The sequence below is a fragment of the Dryobates pubescens genome, chromosome 2, assembly GCF_014839835.1.
Source record: "Dryobates pubescens isolate bDryPub1 chromosome 2, bDryPub1.pri, whole genome shotgun sequence".
In the NCBI taxonomy this organism is placed as follows: domain Eukaryota; kingdom Metazoa; phylum Chordata; class Aves; order Piciformes; family Picidae; genus Dryobates; species Dryobates pubescens.
In genome coordinates, this window is record NC_071613.1 from 34,417,653 (window position 1) to 34,439,079 (window position 21,427).

At 36.9% G+C, this 21,427-nt stretch overlaps 1 protein-coding gene across 1 annotated transcript in view; it reads right to left on the reverse strand.

Moving 5' to 3' along the window:
• Positions 1–21,427, reverse strand: part of UBR3 (ubiquitin protein ligase E3 component n-recognin 3) — a 101,351-nt gene that overhangs the window by 63,490 nt on the left and 16,434 nt on the right. The window contains exons 7-19 of the mRNA XM_054174682.1: positions 18,165–18,295; positions 13,549–13,777; positions 11,514–11,693; positions 10,226–10,359; positions 8,313–8,399; positions 7,639–7,704; positions 7,462–7,551; positions 6,555–6,683; positions 6,418–6,470; positions 5,614–5,747; positions 5,063–5,150; positions 3,602–3,741; positions 361–457 (exon numbers count right to left, since the gene is read on the reverse strand). Of these exons, the coding sequence (XP_054030657.1) occupies positions 361–457; positions 3,602–3,741; positions 5,063–5,150; positions 5,614–5,747; positions 6,418–6,470; positions 6,555–6,683; positions 7,462–7,551; positions 7,639–7,704; positions 8,313–8,399; positions 10,226–10,359; positions 11,514–11,693; positions 13,549–13,777; positions 18,165–18,295 (1,558 nt within the window). The remainder of the gene's footprint in view (positions 1–360; positions 458–3,601; positions 3,742–5,062; positions 5,151–5,613; positions 5,748–6,417; positions 6,471–6,554; positions 6,684–7,461; positions 7,552–7,638; positions 7,705–8,312; positions 8,400–10,225; positions 10,360–11,513; positions 11,694–13,548; positions 13,778–18,164; positions 18,296–21,427) is intronic.

The following is a 21,427-nucleotide window of genomic DNA, read 5'->3' on the forward strand; positions in this document are numbered from 1 at the left end:
TCTTCAATATCAACTCAAAACACAACTCTGCTTCACATACCTAAACAAAAAATAGATGTGGATTTTGTTTTAAATTTATAAATTATATTTAAACATTAACTGTTTTATCTGTGATGACATTCACTGCTTTGTCCATGGCACTTGAGTACTATTTTTAAATACATATGGAAGAGCAATAGACTAAGACAACCAAAACCATGATTCTGCCTATATACTTATGAACTATTCACTCAAGGACAAATCTACGACCCAAAAGCATCAGTAACATCATTAGCAATACCAGATGATAAGAACAAAACAAAAAATACTGGGTAGCAGGCAAAAATTTGATGTTACATTTCTAAAAAAGATCCAACTTACAATGCTGTGTATCTGTCCATTGCAGACTGCACATCTCTACGGTAAACTGTCCGAAGTATTACCATGACAGGGTCAAATTCCTTATCCCACACTTCAGCTGTTGTTTAAAAGAAGTCACCTGTTAAAATTCTCTTTAAAGGCCTTACAACGTCTTAACTATCTTTAATGACATAATTTTCTACTATTATATAATATTTTTTCAGCAAAATACAGTAATTTTTACTACTTCCTACTATATTAATAATTACTACTACTTATCAAGATATCAAAATTTCAAGCATCTTTTTCTTAGCTACAAAACAAAAGAAGTAGCAAATTATTAAAGCAATAACCTTTTCTGTTAACAAGCTTTACATTAGTGGGGTTTAATATTGTTTTCCCTTACACACTTGACATAATTTACAAGATAGGATAAAAGATAAAAAGAAAAATCATGTATTTCTAATAAATCAACACTTGCAACATATGTTGAAGAAAAAGAAAACATCTCACAATTATTAAATTTAAAATGTATTTATCCAATTTTAAGCACATAAAGGCAGCCCCTTTTCTGTATGAATTTTGTTTTGCTCTTTTTTTGTTTCCAAGTACATGTAAGAAAAAGTTTAAATTATTGTTCTCTTGGTACTTGATAAGCACAAAATAAGAAGTAAAGACAGCAGAGCAGTCAGCAGGGAGGTGATACTTAAATATTAAGTGCAGCAAGCCGAATTAACTGCAACAATTTTCTGTTCAGTATTGAAAAAAGCCACATCTGTGATCAATCCTTTACAAATGTGCCTTTGTTTTATAACTAGCATCCATGCATTATTTGGGCATGAAAATGTTAGTTATCTTTTTCAATGTAGTAGCTCTAAACAAAAAAAAAAAATCTAAAGCAATCACCAACAGGACAGCTTAAACAAACTGTAAGTAAAGATATTTCACTTAGCTGCTACTTTTTCCTTTTTCCCTTTTCTATTTTTTTTTTAATTTACAAGTTATTAAAAAACAAAACTAAGTTTTCAAACTAAAACCAAATAAGATGGTCAGTCTTGTTTGGAAGCATTCAGCTCTCACAACACAGCAATATGAAGGCAAGACTCAATGGCCCCATCAAAGAAGAAATCCAGTGGATACAGAATTTTAGGCATAATACAAGTACTTCTTTAAAGCTTTCACAGACAGAAGTAGTCTCACACTTTTGATATTAATTTGCCCCCAGGGGGAAGACTATACTCCTATTAACCCCTACTACTGTTAACAGTTCTACAGATATTCTCAGGCACTGTTGAGAGAGAACACAGGGTAGTTTCTGGTATACATGCAAAATGATCAAACTTCACTTGCATAAATTTTTCTGGACAGTTTACTACAGCAGTCTGGGCTTGGGCTGGGACACAAGACTGTGTTTCAAAATGTTTAGGCTCCTAATGCAAAATGAGGGAAAGGGACTAAGCGAGGGAGCTATACTGGGAATACTGGAAATGCTAGAAAATTAGCACAGAGCTCATCATCACACAAACCCTCAGAGAACAGGTAGAACTATGACCTGGTTTTTAAATTGTTTTGATTGTTCTTGGTGGTTTGTTTGGGATTTTTTGGGGGGTTGGTTGTTTTTTTTTAACTGATGGTTAATGGAAGCAAACTCCCAGGTTTATGTGATCATACACCGGAAATTTTTTAACCCTTATTTTAGAGAAAATAGAGATTAGGAAGAATGGATCTTGACATGACTTAAACTGCAACAGCTTAAAAACTCTTAAAAGCAACTGGAATATCACCATTCTTTTTGAGAATTTATATAGTCTTAAAAAGATTACAAACACTTAAAAAGATACAGTACACAAGAAAACCATGCTGGCTTCTAGTCTTCCAGAAATTCTTTTGAGTTTTTTATTACTTCGGGAAAAAGGATTCTGCATGGTGTTACAAATTCCTTCAGTAATAAACTACTTCAGCTATAGATGAGGTACTTAAAAAGGCTTTAAGATAAACAACCTATTCCCAAAGTAAACTATGTTAAAAATAAAGAGCAAACACTATAATCTAGCATCAGATTCCCTTAAGTGTTATCATGAAAAATACCATAATCCATTTTGGTGGTTTTTTTCCCCTTCCCTTTTGAAAAAGGCCAATATATCACAAGCTCTGGAAATCAGACAAAATGTATGGAAATGCAATTTACATAATACTATAATTATGTTATTCAAAATATGTAAGTGTTAAGCTGGTTAATTAGACATGAAGGAAATAGAACAAACCAATCCCTAAAACCCTGGGTTTATAAAATTATTTTGCTGGTTGTTAAGTTGTACAAAAGAACAAGTGCCTCGCTGACTCGCCACTCTGCCACTACAAAAAACTGGTAAACAAGTTAGTACAGTATTGGTTTCTACATGAACAACAGATGAACAGAATCTAAACAAACAAAAAAATGGTTTTAATAATTGTCAACTCTGCCTCTCCAGAGAGAATGGAGTTAATCCTGATTGAGCCTTGCCAGGAGCTGAAGTACAATCAAAGCACATGGAGCCTTCCCACAAGCTTATCTGCTCAGTGACAGGAAACAGTAATGGAACACCCAGTTCTTAAACTCTTCCTCTCCTTTGATATATGAATATCATGTTGAGCCCAATTAAGACTGCAAGCTGGTCAGGGAAAAAATTTGGCATTTTTGCACTGTGTGCATTGTAGAATTACAGGAGAATATTCTGCAGCTAGTTTAGTCTGAACTTTGCCCTAGACCCTCACTACTGACTGGGGTGGGGTGGGGGGGGAAGTTACAGGCTCCTAGCATAGTTAAGCAACAAAAAAAAAGAATTACTTATCATAGTACCTTTAACAATGAAAATATGGAGATCAAAGAAAACATCTTCATAACTGACAGTTCACTAGTGCAAACAGTTCTGAATTCCACTGATTTTTTAAAATCACAAGTGCCTAAACATGCAGATCAGTAAAATACAAATAACAAATTTTCCATTCCCCATTTTAAATTTGCTTTCTAAAAATATTTTATTAATATGAGAACCTCATTTTCTCTCTAGATCAAAATGAATTTATTAAAGACTATTAACAGTCTTTAGCAATGCTTTTTAATAAGAGCCATAGATAATAATGAAAAAGTCAAGTAAGTTTTGTGGGGTTTTGGTCTTGGGTGTTTTATAGGTTGGTTGAGGAGAATAATCACTTTGGTGGGCTGTCCTTTGTTAAGCACCAAGCCACTGAGCATGTTTTAAGAGGACACTGATTACCATACCTTTAGGTGTATACATTCCTTGTTGCATGGAACCTCCAGGTTCAAAAACAGGAGCTTTAAAATCAGCAACTGCTGACAAGACCGACTCAAAGCTTAAGCTTCCTGGAACAATACCACTTTTAGGATTGGGGTTTTCTGGAATGTAATGTTTGTGTTAAGGAAAGCAAAGTTAACTTAGTTGCAGGACAGAGTCATTATATTTCTGACATTTGCAGTCACTCATTTCTGTCTACATTTCGACAGTGCTCTCTCTGTATTGACCACAAGAGGTCTGTCTGCTCCAGCTGCTATAGAGCAGCAACTGTCACTGAAGTGAATCAAAGCTAGGACGTAAAACTTTCCAAAGCAAACCAACTGCTATGTGTTCGGTTCAAGAAGTAAAACCTACCTCCCACAGAGTGTATAAAGTTTTTGTACTTGCCTTCTTTTACTAACACTTTTTGCATACGCAGGTAAGTGCGCAAAAAGCAAGTGAATAACTTGGGACCCATAAACACAGTAAGCAATTCTCCATCTCCAGATTGGCTACTTCTCATTTTCGGTAGTGATACTTAACTGACCTTCTGACATTGCCCAAATCACAAGTAGCAATTACAAGATAAGAAATTTCTACCCAGTGATAAATTATGGCTTTTATAAATGATTCCTTTATTTTACATAGTAAAATGACACACTTCAGTGAACCACATTTTTTTTTCTTAAGTATGTAAGTGATCGAGTTCCTAAGTCATACTGTAATTATAAATTCTTGTTACAGATTTCTAACTCTCAAGCTCCTCCTTTTTTATCATTATAAATTCCTAGTATTTTTACTCAGTGCCTATCCTTGAATTGCAAGCTCTTCTGGGAAATCACCACAAGCTATTTGATTTGCCTAATACACTGATAGCAGTAAAACCTGCATATTTGTGTCAGCTGTCTGGGGACACAAACCACATGCAGTGGCACCAGAAGACTTCCTAGAGTATGCTATTCTTTCAGTAAGATGCTCCCACCATAATATGTGTATTTCACTCTGATTTCAAAGCAGCATTAAAAATTGCTATCAGCTAATTGATAGCAAAAGCCAACAGAGTGGCCTCTTTTCCTACTGGCATAATACCAGCAATAATTGAAGGCTCAAATCCAGATAAAGGTGATGCTTGTCTAAACTTTCCAGCATGTCTCTGAAAAGCAGACTTTCCACTTCACACCTACAAGTCCTTTGTAGTGTTGAAAAAATAAAAGGAAAAAAACAAACCACGAGCAGTTTTTTTGTATCAAAACTAACTTACTACAAAGTAATACACACTTTGTAAGCAAAAACAAAGCTAGAGCAAATGCCTTTGCTGATGAGTATGTGAAAAGGCATCTTTACACAATTTGTTCTAATTATGAAAACTGAAACCATGTTGTTCAATCTCCAAAACCCAGGTACCTGTCATTCACATTTATGCACATTTGTTAATATATTCCAAGGATATGAGATCCAATAATGAACTGTGTGTCCTGTCATTCATACAGAGTTGGGCTACCATCTCTGCTCTGAGGATCTCATCATCTGTCATTCCTAGAAAAATGATATTTTAAAAGCCATTAAAATGACATGATTTTTAAACATATTCAGCACACAGTTGTCATTAAATACAAGTAAATTATATAAACATTGCTATGAAAATGCAGCAAAGAAATGAGGCAGGGTACAAAAGTCATGGAAGGCACAACCTCAATGAGAAAACACAGGTACAAACTAAAATTGCTTTCTTTTCGAAAAGGATTGAAAAAAATTTCATGTGACCACATCTACAAAACATCCACTTCCATTACAGACATTTTTCTCCAGACATTTTTCTCCTTTTCTATGTACTACATCTATTTCAATTAAAATTCAGAAACCAGCAAAAATGAAACCAAATGTTGAATGCTTTATGCTACTATTTGGATGATCAGCTTTATGGTAGATACTAGATGTTGAATATAAATGAACAGGCATGTCATTTACATACAAGTGTTACTAAAGCAATAGTTCTTACCTAAATGTAAACGGAGACTTAACAGAAGGACCAAAAATGTTAAGGCTCCTTCCAACATGGACCTTTCATGCTCTGAATCAAGAACTGTATTTTGATGCTGTGATGCCATCGTTAACAAATCTACCACCTTAAATCTACACAGCAAAAAGCAAAATCAAAAACATCATTCTCCAACATTAAAACATCAGTGTGAAGTCTACTGATAAAGCTCTCAGGATACCATTTCCAACAACCCAAAATTAGTACAAAAGTAAATGCATACAATACAATAATATTCAAGCATACATGAAAAACCTTTTAAATTCAGATTTTTATTTAACTATCTATGGAATGTGTTATTTACTCTGCAGAAAAACAACTTGCATTTATGCACATATAACACAATTTTCAAACCCCACACTGGAAACACTATTTTCAAACACTATTTTCAAACCCCAATTTTACTCCATCCAGAAAAGCAGCCATTCTTCTGTGTTGCATCTCTGTTTAGCTACTTCTTTAGGCTAGCATATCCTACAGGCTTGTGTATGAGCATGTGTAAAGCTTTAAAACCCCTAAAGATGCTCAGAAAACAAACGTCTGAAGCTTCACTACTGCACTATGAATCAAAAGCCTTTCCTGTGTAAAATCAAGGATATACGTTGAGATACCTCTTTCAATAGAGACCTTAGTTAAGTGTTAGTTTTGGATAGGAAGAGTTGTACCCACTAAAGATGCGTATCAGATATGCAACTTGACTAATGTACGTCATTGGAGAGTAAACAGCTACAATACTGAGCAAGAGCACTTATCTTTTAACCCTACCTTTCAAAAACAGACGAAATAAAATAATCTGGGTCCAGCCTAGAGGCACAGACCTATGGAAAGAGAATAAAATCCTTTTATTCAGTAGTTTGTTTGTAAACAAGCATTGGCTTGGCTTCTTGGAAAACATAACTTACTTGCAGCAGGTAAATGTCAGGGTCGATCATTGAATTGCAGAAATGAGACTGCACATAAGTCATGGCCTGTCCTTTAATTTGTAGACCATTTCTAACCCACATGTTGCTATGAATTTCTGAAAGACTCGCCTGTTCAGGGGAATTGAAATGAAGAGTTATAAGCATTCCAGGGATATTGAACTGTTCAGGCTCAATGTTTGCATATCATCAATATATTATCACCTACATATACACCTTTATACAGATTTATTTAATACTAATTTTACTTGTCCTGGAAAGTGAGGGGTGAAGAGGAAACACTGAGTTTAGATACCATACTTTCACGTGAGACCATATTTCAGAAAAAATGATCAAAATCAATGGAGTGATTTATCCATGTATTTATCTATTAAAATCTGATGAAGGCATCACGGTTGAAAAGAACTTAGATATAAAAGCAGTGATTACAAATATTAGTCAGTACCACTTACATACAATTAAATACAAATTTGTAAATAAAAAGTGCACTGCATCCATTCCTGAACTTATTCACAATTTAACATATGCTATTTTCAGATATGGGTTTCTTTTCAACCTGTGCTCCAGTGGCAGATGTTCCACTAATGTGCAATTCCATGTTTTCAAAGGGTTAGGTCACCCTACCCTTTTGAAAGTGCAATAACAAATATTATTATAATCTCCTATCTGCTTCTAAGAAGAGGATATCTAATGACACATTTTAGAAATAGAAAGAAACAAAATTCATCCTAACTACTCAGTACTACTCAGTACATTCTAGTTGTTATTATTGTCACATACTGATACCTATGATATTCCACAATTAAGATATAAGCCTCGCAGTTAAATACTTCTACTATTTTTTGCTGTATATCTCAATATCTGCATCGAAGTCAGAAGCTGCCCATACCTGAATCTGAAGTGGGTGAATCATTAGTTTCATCAACATCTCCTGATCTGGCAAGATTGTATCCAGATCTAGCTCTTGGCATTTGACAGCCTAGAAATAAAAGCAAGCACCCACTGTACTGAACAATCACACTCAACAGGGAATTTCCATCTTCTACGTGACTAAACATGTGCTTACCTTACTTAAAAACATGGCAAAATAACGGTGCAGTGGCAAATGAAAAGTGACTTGATTAGGAGCTGGCTGAAAGTAAAATAAAGATATTTTTAAAACACATATCAAAAAAAAAAAAAAAACAAACCTACAAACATCTTTGCCAGAACCACCAAGAACAGTATCTTCAATGTCTTCATTCAGTGGACATACTTTCCACCTAGTATTACTTCATTCCCCTGCACATTCCAATGATTCAGAAATTTGCCTCATTCAGACTAATGCAGTTAATCTCTTACTAAGCTTTCAGTAGCTAATGATGAAAAGTTGCTTGAGAATTGCTTGCTAAGGTAGCAAAGCTGCACCCCACTACCATACCAGAAGAGGACTTCTGTTTTGCCATTGCTTCAGCTCTTCATGCAGCAGAACAGTAGTACAGTAAACACGCAAAAGCAAAATCTAAATCACCAAGACTCTACATATATAGGATCCTAGGACATAACATTGCAACTATTACCTACAGACCCTAATTTCAGCAAGGTAATCCTTTTTCCAACCAGTACCTAAAGTGATGATTCAACATGGGAGGAGGGGGTTTGGAGAGGGTTGTGCAGGGAGGGAAAAAAAGAGTGTATCACCTTTGAAATGCAGTCAGAAATTCACAGTACTTTGTTAATTCACCAACAAGGGGTATTTACCTCATCTACAAAGTTGATAGCATCAAACCAGTCCTGAAGTGCTTCAAGGCAGTATCTGACAACATTTCGTGTGTATTCCTGTGTTTCCTGCAGTAAAAGAACCCAGTGTACTACAGAAGCTAAAACAATTTTATACAAGTGTCATTGTTTTTCTACTACAAATATTATTTCAGTAAAATGTTCACAGTACATAATCTATGCCCTCATCATATGGAAATTAGCAACTATTAGGATGGTTTCATTGTTTCTGTAAAACACAATCATTTCAGTGGTGTCGTAGTTTGGGCTGGGTGCCCTCTGCTACAGGGGTGTTTCCTGTGTCCAGAAGTCCATCCCAGTGGGTGGACTCAGGAAATTAGGTATTTCTATCATAATCCCTTGCACCACTATAAATTTTGCAGTGGGGTCTGGCACTTCCTCTTTCCTTCCCTCTCCAAGACTTGGTAACTGGGGGAGAGATCTCCCGGCCATGGGCCTGATTGGGCCCAAGGCCACTGCGGGGTGGGCAGTCTCAGATCTGGCCAGCTGAGACCAGCCTAATAGTAGGGGGGGGGGGGGGGGAAGGAGGAGCCCTGGGGGTTTTGGATGCACCCTCAGGTGGGGTTTGGGGTCTTTCTGGGTTTACTTTGGTTTCTTCCTTGTCACTATGTTTCCTTTTGTGCACACTCACTGTTCTCTATTTAAACTCTCCACTACTTTCGCAATCAGTTTGTCTGAGTCGTTATTTCTGTGCGTGGTGGGGAGGGGGTCTGCCCCAACCCATTACAAGTGGTGAGAATTAAGTACCTTCAGAATAGTCAGCTGGTCCTAGTGCCTACTCTTAATTTATCCATTTATTTTTACCAAAAATTTAGAAGTGTAAGCATAAATATTTGTATTTTTACTTTTAGAAAAGAAAAAAAGGCTTTCCATGCAACCAAAAGGAATACCTAATGTCTTGTAAGTTTTAGCTACTGAAAGGTCAGGCTAACACAATACTGAAATGCAACAGTACTGCATAGATTATAACAACAAGCAAACCTTATTATGATTACATAACTCTGTAAAAATGCTGTAAAACTGTAACACATTTCAGATTAAATCATGTATTTCAAGATGGAGCTCCGCACTGCTCTCCAGGAGCAAAGCTGCGATGTGCAAGAGAGGAGAAGAGATGAACTAAATTGCTCTGTGATCAGTAGAACTTCCAAAGCCTGATTTCTTCACTAATTTTTCCTTTAACTCCCCCTTCCCCCTAAAGGGAGACACCAGACCTGCCTCACACTCTTAGAATATCAATTCAGTTATTACTGTCTTATGAATGCTATTATGTATCTGAATAAGCTAATTAAAAGGTATTTATTTCATTTTTAAAAAATAGAAGTTTTTTCACTTAAGTATGCTACAAACTGATTTCTTTTTTACTATAACTTAATATAAATCACAGTGTAGCAAATAGTAACAACTCCTTGCTCTAATTAGAAGACCATGATATAAAAGAACCAAAAGGTTCTTAGTAAACCACCACAAAACTAATAAATTACTCCATCCTCCATCATAATGAAGGGTCTATTTGCAGATACAATTAGCATTATAATGACATCAGCAACAACTTATGTATCTCTTTTACCAGTGAAGAAAGGCAGAATAATTCAGAGACATTTATCAAATTCTTCACCAGATTAGGAAATATTCCTTATGTACAGTTACATGGAATGACTGCACACATCCTGTACTCCTAGTCCCTGTTTCGGGAGACAATACATTCAATACAAACGTGCCTTCTACTCACTACACACCAAATCCAAGTTGATCACTGTTATATATATATGTACATACAATAGACAAAGAAAACATAAACCAACTCTAAAATAAATAACTAATTCTAAAATAAAGTAAACCCAAAAATAACAACAGACAAATATATGTCTTACCCTAACTTTGCAGTGTGACAGAAGACCCCACATTGGCTGGGCACAGGCTTCCAGCTCAGCAGCAAAGGCAGCATAGTATGTCTGTGACTCAAACTCCACGTGCTCATTTAATTCTCGTTTATTCAAATTCATACCTTCAAAGATTTAAGCAGAGTTGTACAAGCAAATACTTAAAGTCTAAGAAGAATGTAGTATTTTTAATGTTATGGAGTCATAGAATGGTTTAGGTTGGAAGGAACCTTTAAGATCATCTAGTTCCAACCCCCCTGCCATGGCAGGGGTTATGCATTCATACACCTATTAAGGCAAAAAAACCTTAAAACTGTAACAATCTATATTACCTAGCAACAGAATAATAGATAATATAGAAGTAGAAGAGTTTGAACAGAACACACCAGGAGAATACAATACAGCCCTTGGTGTTCAGGTGACAGCAGCCCTTCTACTTTGAACTTCACCTAGTCAATGTATATATAGAGCCATACAATCATGAAATAACTTAGGTTGGAAAAGACAGTTCAGATGTGAAGTCCAACTGTTAACCCAACACTGCCAAGACCACCACTAAACCATGTCCCTGAGTACCATATCATATGTCTTTTAAACGCCTCTGGGAATGGTGACTCAACCACATCCCCAAGCAGTGTGTTTCAGGGCTTCGCAACCCTGTCAGTAAATAGATTTTTCCTAATATTCAATCTAAACCTCCCCTGGAGCAACTTGATGCCGTTTCCCCTTGTCTCATTGCTTGTTACTTGTAAGTCAGACCAAAACTCCCCTTGCTACAACCTCCTTTCAGACAGCCACCCTACCCTCAACACTCCTGCCCAACTTGGTGCCATCTGCAAGCAGATGGAAAATATATCTGGTCCTCTTTCTAGGGAGAATATTTATCAGCATTAAAAAGTTCATGATTTGGTTTTTTTAAATTTAGAATAATAAAAATATTTCTTCACAGTAACATTTTGAAAAAGATCCAGATTTATCAGATTAATTTACCCAATATTCAAATTTAGAACTTCACCAGTAAAACATTTCTAGCAGAAGTTATGATTTGTACTTGAAGTACAAACTGAGAATTCTGGCACCGTGAATCTCAGTCAAGTGTGGTGCAACTGCTCTTTAATGAGTCCAGACAAGACAAAGCTCTGTTCCCTTACAAGAATACAGACCTACGAGACTACTAATCAATTAAATATTTATATACAGCAGCATAAGGATTTTGCCACTGCAAACTTTAAGCTGTTTTAGCATCCTGGGATTAGTACTGATTGTAGAAGTCACATACCTTGAAAGAATGATACAAAATTCATCCATGTTACCAAAAGACCATGATCTTCCAGAAATTTCTTTGCCACACTTTGGTGTGAAAGTATGTTTATAAAATCACTAACCAGGGGCCAGTAAGTATTATTCTTCAGTAGTGCTTCCCCACAATTCACCACAACATGTAAACTATTTTCTTCATCTAGATTTAAAAAGAAAAACAACACACAACAAAGCAACTTTTTTAACAAGTTAATACTTGTTTTGCTTTATGTTTTAATTTTCAAATGAATTCACAACCTAATGCAAAATTAAAAATTAGGATTAGATGCAATGTTGCAATCACACAGAGAAAAAACTGCAGAAAAGAAAAACAGTTATTTTGTGGTACCTGAGGCTGTTTTCTCATCACAGACTCACTAACAAAGATCCCACTCAGTAGGACATGTATACACTTTGAACAGTATCACAACCTTTGAAAAGCAGTGTATTAGTAAAACCATCATAGCTATGCCACCTTTGAATACTCTCAAAAAGGTATAAAAAGACCAAACAATAGAATTTCTATTACAAACATCTGAAGTCTATTTTGAATTCAACAACTTAGGGCAAACAAGCAGCATGCAAACAGTAATCTGGCATGTTAAGTCTGAGAAGGACAGCAGGAAAAAAAACACGTTTCCATTCTGATTCTGGGAGAGAGTTTATGCAGCCTTCCTGAGAATAGTGTAGGAGAAGGTTCCTAAAAAGGAATGGAAATCAGGGTGGGAGTTGGGTCTAAAAGTCTCTTCCCCAAATCATGTAAGTACATCCTCCATAGCTGTCCAACAAACCTCCTTATTTTATTTTTCTAAGATGGAGCCTGTGAAAAGGCCAGGAGGGAAGGAAAAGGAGTCCTGGATTCATGATCCAAGGGAAGTAAATTCCAGCACCTATCTGTCAGTTGCCATGCTATTTCAAGTGAACAGGAAAGACAAAAGAAAACAGTCTTGCATTTGATGACCAGCCTTGGAGATGACTGTTGTCCAGGTGAAATGCCCCAAGGGAGCTTCGTAGTTAACCTTTACAGTGAAAAAGGGTCATAAGCAGTATAGCGCAGCCACAGCTAAAAAGACACTCTGTTATTAAGAGATTTCTGGTTCCCATATGCTCACAGACTAAGAACAGGGTAACATTTCAGCTGGCTTTGCCTGAATTCACTGAAGGACTCTATAAACAAACAGTTACACCTTGCTGATTCTCTGCCCCAGTATAGAACAGACAAATCTAAAGTTCCTTGGAATTGGCAGTGGCATTGCTTCCTTTTCAAGAGTACATCTACAAGCCTGGGTTAATGTAAGGTCAACTGAAGGAAGAGTTGGTTTTTTAAAAGAATGAACTCTTATAACCCAAGGGAAAAGTTGGGGTAAACTTCTCTCCCATGAAAAGTTCAGCAGGAGGAAAATGCTGATAGAGGGCAGGGGGTGGGAGGTGTGGGAAGTCTAAGAGCACAGGTACATAAACCTTTCTAAGGAGACAGTTTTATCATCTGCACCCATAATTCACCTCCTCATCCTTTTACACCATGTGTGAAACAGGTAAGCTCAACTACTAGCACTTTTGAAGTTGATACCAACGCAGCTACTAGGTCAACTCTGTTCCAGGAACAGTTTGTCACTTGGCCTCCACAAATACCCGTAATGAACTGGATATTTTTAACAGGTGTCAGCTGTTCAAAAGGCAATTAGGAAAGTGTGAGCAGTGCAAAGTAAATGCCTTTGCAGACGCAATTCCTGTTCCATGTTCAGCATACTCCCCTCCAACATGTTTTCTCCATCTATCCATTGGCTGGATTTGTAAACTTTGTGTCAGATACTCAACAAGTGATACCACTGTTTGTAGCAGCTGCACAAACTGAATTATTCTCCATTTATCTCACCAGCACAAACTTCATATTGCTACACTTGTGCTTTTTTGGGAATTTATGGCATGGACTGACTGCAGTAGAAAGAGGTTAAGTTTCCTCTATAATAAAATCTATTATCCATGGAAATGAGCAAACAAACAGATCAACCTACCTTGCAATTCACTTTTAATAAGGCAACTTTCCATCATATATAACAGAACAGTAACCATAATGTCCAGCAGCTGACATTCTTCTGTTACTTGGCGTGCTAGTTCCTCATTGCTGAATAACTGAACACTGATATGCACAATTCTATTAGACATAGTGTCTGACTCATGGCTTTTCTTCAGGGTTTTCATAATAAAAGCATAATGTTGAACAAAAGTTTTGGTAAAAGCAATCTGAAAATTATAAAGAAACATTGTCATTAGCAAGTATCGCACAAGAAGTATAGCCTTTTTTTTTTCATTACAAAATATTCCTTTACAACAGTACAATCAATATAAACTAAGAAACACCAGTTGCCGTGACAAACCAAAACTGATGGTCTAACAACTATCTCATGTCTAGAAATGGTCCACATGAAAAGACCTATCCATAGAGAGGGCTAATTTATACCTTCAATTTTATCACTCTATACCAAAATCTTGTCCTTCTGTACTTCTCATACTAAAAAAAAAAAACGAAAAAAACCAAAAAACAAACAAAAAAACCCCACCAGAATCCCATAAAACCAAAACAAAAACACACACACACACAACACCCCAAGCCAAAAAAACCCCAACACACCACCACAAAAAACCCCACACCAATCAAACACCCAAAACCAAAAAAACCCTGGTGACACAACAGGCTATATTTTTGAGATAAATCCTAAGTGTTTTCTCCTAAATAATAAAAGTTATTAGCAAGCTTTGCTGTTCTTCACATGACTACCTGGGGTTTTTTTTTCAACTAGGTTGGCATTGATGCCCATACATATAAACCTTGGTACAATTTCTTGTCCCACTCCATTAGCCTCACACTGCACTGTAAACCAACATTCTGCACTGCATATACACGTATGTATATCTGCCAGCTTTGAAATCAATTCTCACTTGGTACTTTAAGTTCCAAATTAACACCATCTGGACTTCCTTGGCATAAGAAGAAAGGATAATATGAGCTGTGAAGTGATGAAAATTTTCTGCTTAAAGTCAAAAATTCCCTGCTTATTCCTTTTAGAAATACTAATCTTTTGTAAGGAAAAAAAAAACAAACAACAAACCAAACCAAAATTTAAATTTTTAAATTATTCTCAGGCAGTTTCCAAAAATATCATAATGCCATAATGCTGGGCACAAAGATTTCTTCTTCCAGTAAGAAATCCTCAAAAATAAACTTGCCCATGTGAGAAATGGCCCAGGATGGGAATGCCACTCCTAGAAACACTAAAAAACTGCTTAAGTTGCCTTCCTTTAGATGGTTCACAAAGATGGAAACCTATACAATTACTGGAAGTACCTACTACATACAGCACCCAACACAATGGCATGTTTGGAACAATGTATTCACAATACTCATGTAGAATTAATAAGGTATCATTCTGGTATTCCAAGGCAGAATAATAATTTCCTTTAAAGTTTGATGTAACTTTCATCTCTGACAATTACACTTATAATAAGCATAAACACATTTACACTAGCCTCAGACACAAAATGACACCTGATATTTTAAGGAATTCGTGTATTAATGGTGCTAGTCAAAAAAGGTATTTATACAGTACTTCAGATTGTGCTATGTTTAAATAGGATTCTCAGGTTCTCTGATGCAGGAGCTGTGTTTCACTTGTTTTACACAGCACTCAATTTGACTGGAATAACACAGTCCTCTAAGGACAAATCTTGGGTTTTCCTATTTAGTTATATAAATCAGCATATATCATAACTTTCTATGCCTCATACAATAAAGAATTTCTGAAAATATTGTACATTTGTTATCAATATAATGAGATGCTGTAATATATTTAGAGACATCAGATTAAATCCTACATTCACTTGGAAGTTAAACACACACAACCCATTCCAGTTTTGAGAGGAAGAAACTAAACTCATTTCCAGAATTTAAAATGCTGAAATACTTTGGTAAACTGCAGTCTGTATATAAAAACAGCCAAGGCATGTCAAATCAGTCCAGCCAGCTCAGTATTCTGTTTTTGTGTGGCCACAACCAGCTAAGAAAAAAATACAGAATAGAGCAGCACTACAGACACTGACACATCTTTACAAATACTTACTCAGCTTCCAAACATTTGCAGGAAGTGGTTTCCTAAGACAAACACATTTTCTGTATATTTATTTACCTTCATTGACTTACTCTCTCTGATGCAGCTTCTAAATTTCTAGCCTATGCAAAAAACAAAATTATTTTTTTCATCTAGCCTTTCTTCTTGGTGGATGCTTGCTGTTAGGAGACTAACACTGACCCTGTGTTTCAGTTATAACTTGCATCTCCCACATTCACATTTTCAATGTCAAGACAAAGACAGCTCTGCCAGGTGAAAACCGTTCCAAAATTGTTTCCAATAAAAAACTTGTTCTACAGAATCTGTAGAACAGTACATCCAGGTTTCAGTGAAGTCCTATTGCTGTAATAACTGCCTCAGTGTTCACTACAGGAAGTGCCTGTTGAGCACAGCATTTTTGATAAGTGCATTTGTTGATTCATTATCTCTACCAGATGCTCTTGCATTTCTCCATTTCCAGTATTCCTCTTCCAGACTTGTGTAAGGCTCTGGTCTTGGATGATTTACATTCTTCCATCAGCTGCTTCTTTATGGCCAACTCTTTCTCTGTCTTCTGCTCAGTCCTATTTGTCTGGCCTTTTTGATTTTCATCTTGCAGAAACCTTGTCCACACCGTAACACCTCCAATTTCTTGGAAGCTGTGGTAAACTGGTCTTCTGTTTTCTTTACTTGTGAGTCTTCTAAGGTTCAAAGTGCAGACTCTGGCACAAACCCTGTAAGGCAAAGACCACACCATTTCTTGTGCTGTCTCTCATGAGCAAAAGGGAAAGGGAGGAAAAAGTGGGAAAGAGGAGCTGACCCAGAGGTTTAGCCCCCTCTTTCAACACCTCTTTTCCATACTGAGAATCCTAAATGAGAAGCTTGCTTGCCTTTTTAAAAGTGTAACAGAGATTGCTGGTGATTCACTGTCTGCTGCATAGGCCATGGTAGTCAGCTCTACTATGTTTACACCAGAGGTCACAGACTTCAGCACTTTTAGAGCATGCACAGATGGCCAGCTCTGCATCTGGCTAGCTTTACCAGCAAGCCAACCTAGCAAAATTCTGCTGATTTAATAAGCTAAATCAGCTCATGAAGAATCAGACAAATCACAACATAAACTGGAAAAATTAAGACAGTACATATGGCGTAGATGGGATGGAAAAAAGAATAGAAAGCTGAGAGGTGGCTTGAGACAGTTTATATGCCTACATTTGAGAATGCACCATGATTAACTAGTAAACAAGCTTCTCCTTCATAAAAGCTAAGTTGAAGCTTGAAAGACAAAAAATTCTTCTAATTCATCACAAAATTATATGTGGTCTCTGTACACATGTAAGAGGCAGAACCACCCCTTGTAAATTAGCCACAATCCTGACAGACATGTTTAAAAGGAATAGTAAAATGATAAACATAGCAACACTTACCAAATTCCTCCACTGGGCGGGTGTTCTTACAGGCAGATCAGCTGGCAATGCATCTGGAGAACTGTACATCTACATGCATCTCCAAACATCAAGAAGATTTCAAGCTTCATGGTAAGGGAAGTGGCCAAGAAGTCCTCATGTCTTTTCATGCACTAGTTGAATCCAAGACCAAAATGAATTCTGTGCTGGTATCCCAAATCAGAACACTATCTTGACATGGATGGAGTACCGTTGAAAGCACATATCTTTTCCTTCCTTGCAAGTTATCTTCATATCCTCTGCTTTGATATAGCATGGTTCAAAGGCAGCATAAATACAGGGCTGTCCCATTATAAACACACATTTTTGAAGAAATCTGCATGCCTGGACTTCAGGATTTCTTGATCTTTGCCTCCCAGCATGGACTGAGAAGGTCCAAAATATTCAGCTCAAAAATGGTATGACATGATCAGAGCATAATGTTAAGCCTGACTGCTATGTATACTTGCTCTTGAAACACATGGAGCAAACAACCAAACCTGGCTGCAGACCAAGGTTTAAAACAGAAATATGAAATCCAACCTTCATGACTTCAGGCCAGAAGGCACTTGGTACAGACAACTGCAAAACTCTGTAAGGAAGCAACTGATAAAACCACCTAGGGCATAGCTGCAGCAAACCCACTCCCACTATGAGAGCCTATATGGAGGAACCACTGCCTACTGCAACAGTTGCAACCGGAACAGACTCACTGCAACTACTTATCAGTTACATCACACTGCAGAATAATTCAGTGCTGATCCACTTCTGTAAATTGGATTTTTATCAGTATAAAAAGTAAAACAAACCAAAATTAAATCCATGCAATTATGTGCTAATGGCTGAAAACGAAAAGAGCAAACTAGAAGAACAAAATTAATATTGCTGCTCCAAAATTATCCGTCTTGTTTTGTCCACATCTCTCCTCAAATAGAGACTCTTTAAAACTTCCAACCAGATATTCAAAACAAGGCAAGAGACCTGTATTATTTTAGTTTATTATTCAAATATAAATACACGTGGTCTCATGTAAGGCATAATACTCATGAAGTATGTAACTAAGAAAAAGCATTTAAGTACCTTATAATCTTGATCTGGCAGCATGTTGAGTAAGAAAGTCACCATCTTCTGTGGAAACTCGTATTTTATTGTCCAAAATAACAATTCTTCTAGAAAACATTTATGCTTCAAAACATCCATGATGGATTGATCTGCATGAAAGGTTGGAAGAGGGAATGTGTAACGTAGTAACTATCAAAAACCAACGGTAGTGAAGTTGCACTGTCTTATATAAAATTTAGGAACAAAAATGTAAGATCTTAGTGTGGTCTGTAAACTTCTGTTGTTTGTTTTTGTCGTAGTTTGGGCTGGGTGCCCTCTGCTACAGGGGTGTTTCCTGTGTCCAGACGTCCATCCCAGTGGGTGGACTCAGGAAATTAGGTATTTCTACCATAATCCCTTGCACCACTATAAATTTTGCGGTGGGGTCTGGCACTTCCTCTTTCCTTCCCTCTCCGAGACTTGGTAACTGGGGGAGAGATCTCCCGGCCATGGGCCTGACTGGGCCCAAGGCCACAGGGGGATGGGCAGTCTCAGGCCTGGCCAGCTGAGACTAGCCCAGCAGAGGGAGAGGGAAGAAGGAGCCCTGGGGGTTTTGGATGCACCCTCAGGTGGGGTTTGGAGTCTTTCTGGGTTTACTTTGGTTTCTTTCTTGTCACCATGTTTCCTTTTGTGCACACTCACTGTTCTCTATTTAAACTCTCCACTACTTTTGCAATCAGTTTGTCTGAGTCGTTATTTCTGCCTGTGGTGGGGAGGGGGTCTGCCCCAACCCATTACAGTTTTTTTCAAAAACACTGGGAAAATGAACATGGCAAACACTGCAGAGTGTCAGTCTGTAACAACAAAAACGTCCTCCCAGAGGAGTCAATGAAAGTTTTCAGTACAATGCTAGTACCAAGGGTTCAGTTTTCATTGACTGTATTGAATTGTATCCCTTCACTGCAGTAGCTCCACTGACTGTAAACAATAACAGCAATTTGCATGATATTTACATAACACAGGGAAACTGTTAATGTAGACCACTACTTAGCTGAAGTGAAAACAGCAAAATAACAAAATATAATTTATAAGTAGTTATGAGGTCTATTACCTACAAACACTGAAGTTCTGTTTACAATGCTCTAAAAAAGTCATTTGTGCTTTTCCTAAGCAGGAATTACCTCCATTTTCCACCATTACCAAAGGTCAGAATTCCCCAGCCAAGTGATCAATCAATCTCAGCCCAAAACCTCTCAGAAATTGCAAAAGATCATGGGGAGTAATGGACAACTAAAATGTTAGGGATCTCCTCAAGACTTTCACAAACCACACAAAGAACAACGTGTTTTATCCAATATATACAAGAGATTAAGAAGAAATTATTTTCAGAGAGTCATTAAAGATATTTTAATACTAAATTATTTTGTAAAGCACTACGTGTCATGCACTACAGCAAACACATGGTGATCATTTGTGTTCTCTTTCTTGTCTCTTGTTAAGAAATTGTATATGTGACTTTATTGCCCATGAAAGATGGGTAGCCTGCACGCTGAAGTCCTCTACCCACAAAACAGAGAGCACAGGTACATGCTAAATGCCCCCGACTGAGAACACCAGGTATGAAGACAAGTGACACAACACCTTATCTGTCACTGATGTGCAGCCTTCTTTGACATATGTCTGACAGTTGAACAGCACACATCAAATTCTTCATACAGCAGTTTCAGGCAGGGACAGAAGAATATATATCCACTTATACCTGCTACAGAATTTAAGTAGGCAGAATGATCTTACCCAACTTGGAAAATTTGCCAAGAACACTGGGTTCCCACTCTTGTAAAAAGCACCACATGATTTTAAATTTGTTTCAGAAAATTAGAAATAAAAAGTGCCTGTGGTTTTAAAATTGTCTTAAACATCAGGTATTTCAGATGGATGAAGGTTGTGCAGCAGAGCAAAAACTAAAATTCTCTCAATACTCAGTCCCCTATTTCAGTGAACTTCAGCATAAACCCTTTATTTTCTTTAAAGTAATCTTTTATTCTTTCCTACTGCCATAGACTGTTGTCTCCATGGAATATGAGTCTTAGCATCCCAAGATATTCTAAACAAATAAATAACACTCAATGACCTAGAATGGGACAGGGAGTCTGCTTATATGGAAAAGGTAAATCTGTTTTTATTCAATACTCAGTTTTCTAAAATTTTCTTTTCATACTCTTATTTTATACCCTATTGGACATAAAATATGAATACTGAAAACTTCAGAAAACTATTCAATATTTAATAAAAACAGATACTTACCCTTCCCCCATTGGCAGACTCCCTCCTCTGGGGCTGATATAAGGAGCTATCAAGATCATGAGAACAGTTCATGTTGGGATGCCTCAGAGGGGGAAATACTACAATCCTGAGGGGAAATGAAATGATGAATTGAAGTATCACTTTTCCTGAAATGCTACTGCTGATACTGATTTTCAGATCTGGCAGCTTCTCACCCTGAGCTACCTCCCTGCCTATTTTCCATAACTGGTTATTATGCATCAGAAAATCAGATTTTTTTTCTTGCATTATCTGACTCAAACTTATTTTTTAGTCAAGCTAACAGCCTCTAAAACTTCCTTACTCAAGTAAGAAAGGTTTCCTTGGATGCAAGTTCCCTGCACATCTCCGAAACTACCACCTCTTCCACATTATTATTCTCCGCCACAATCTTTCACACACCATTTCTAAGATAGCTCTTAACAACACTATTGCCAAAACATTCAGTTCTCTACTTTTCCAGCTCGCCTGTAATTTTCCTTCAATCTGAAATCACTAGAAACTATCAGTCCTACTTTCACATACTCCTCACAACACCGTTGTAACTTTTTACTGACTTCATGAACCCTTGGATTTCAAATTCATGTTCTAAACCTCCACTCCAAAACCTTTCCAGAAATTTATTAAAAGTTTCACCACAGCTTTTCACTTCAAGGGTCTTTTCTCAAGGCTTGCAATTTCTTTGTGCTTCTGCTGTCAATCTCCTTGTACTCATTTCAGAAGAGTATTCCCTATTTAGCAGCAAAAGCTTAGGAATTATTTTAATATTTATTAGGACAAAAACATGCAAAGGACAAGTAGAGGTTAGGGCTACCTTGTGTCTAGCCTGTGTTCATTGCTGAATTAAAACTTCCACTGTTCTCAACAGTAAGTACTGTTCACATTGGACTGGAAACTGCACAGAGGACTAACTTTAGGAAAATAATGAAGTCATTTCAAAGGAGACTTAATTTAAGTAGCTATTCTTAAGCATTACTAGA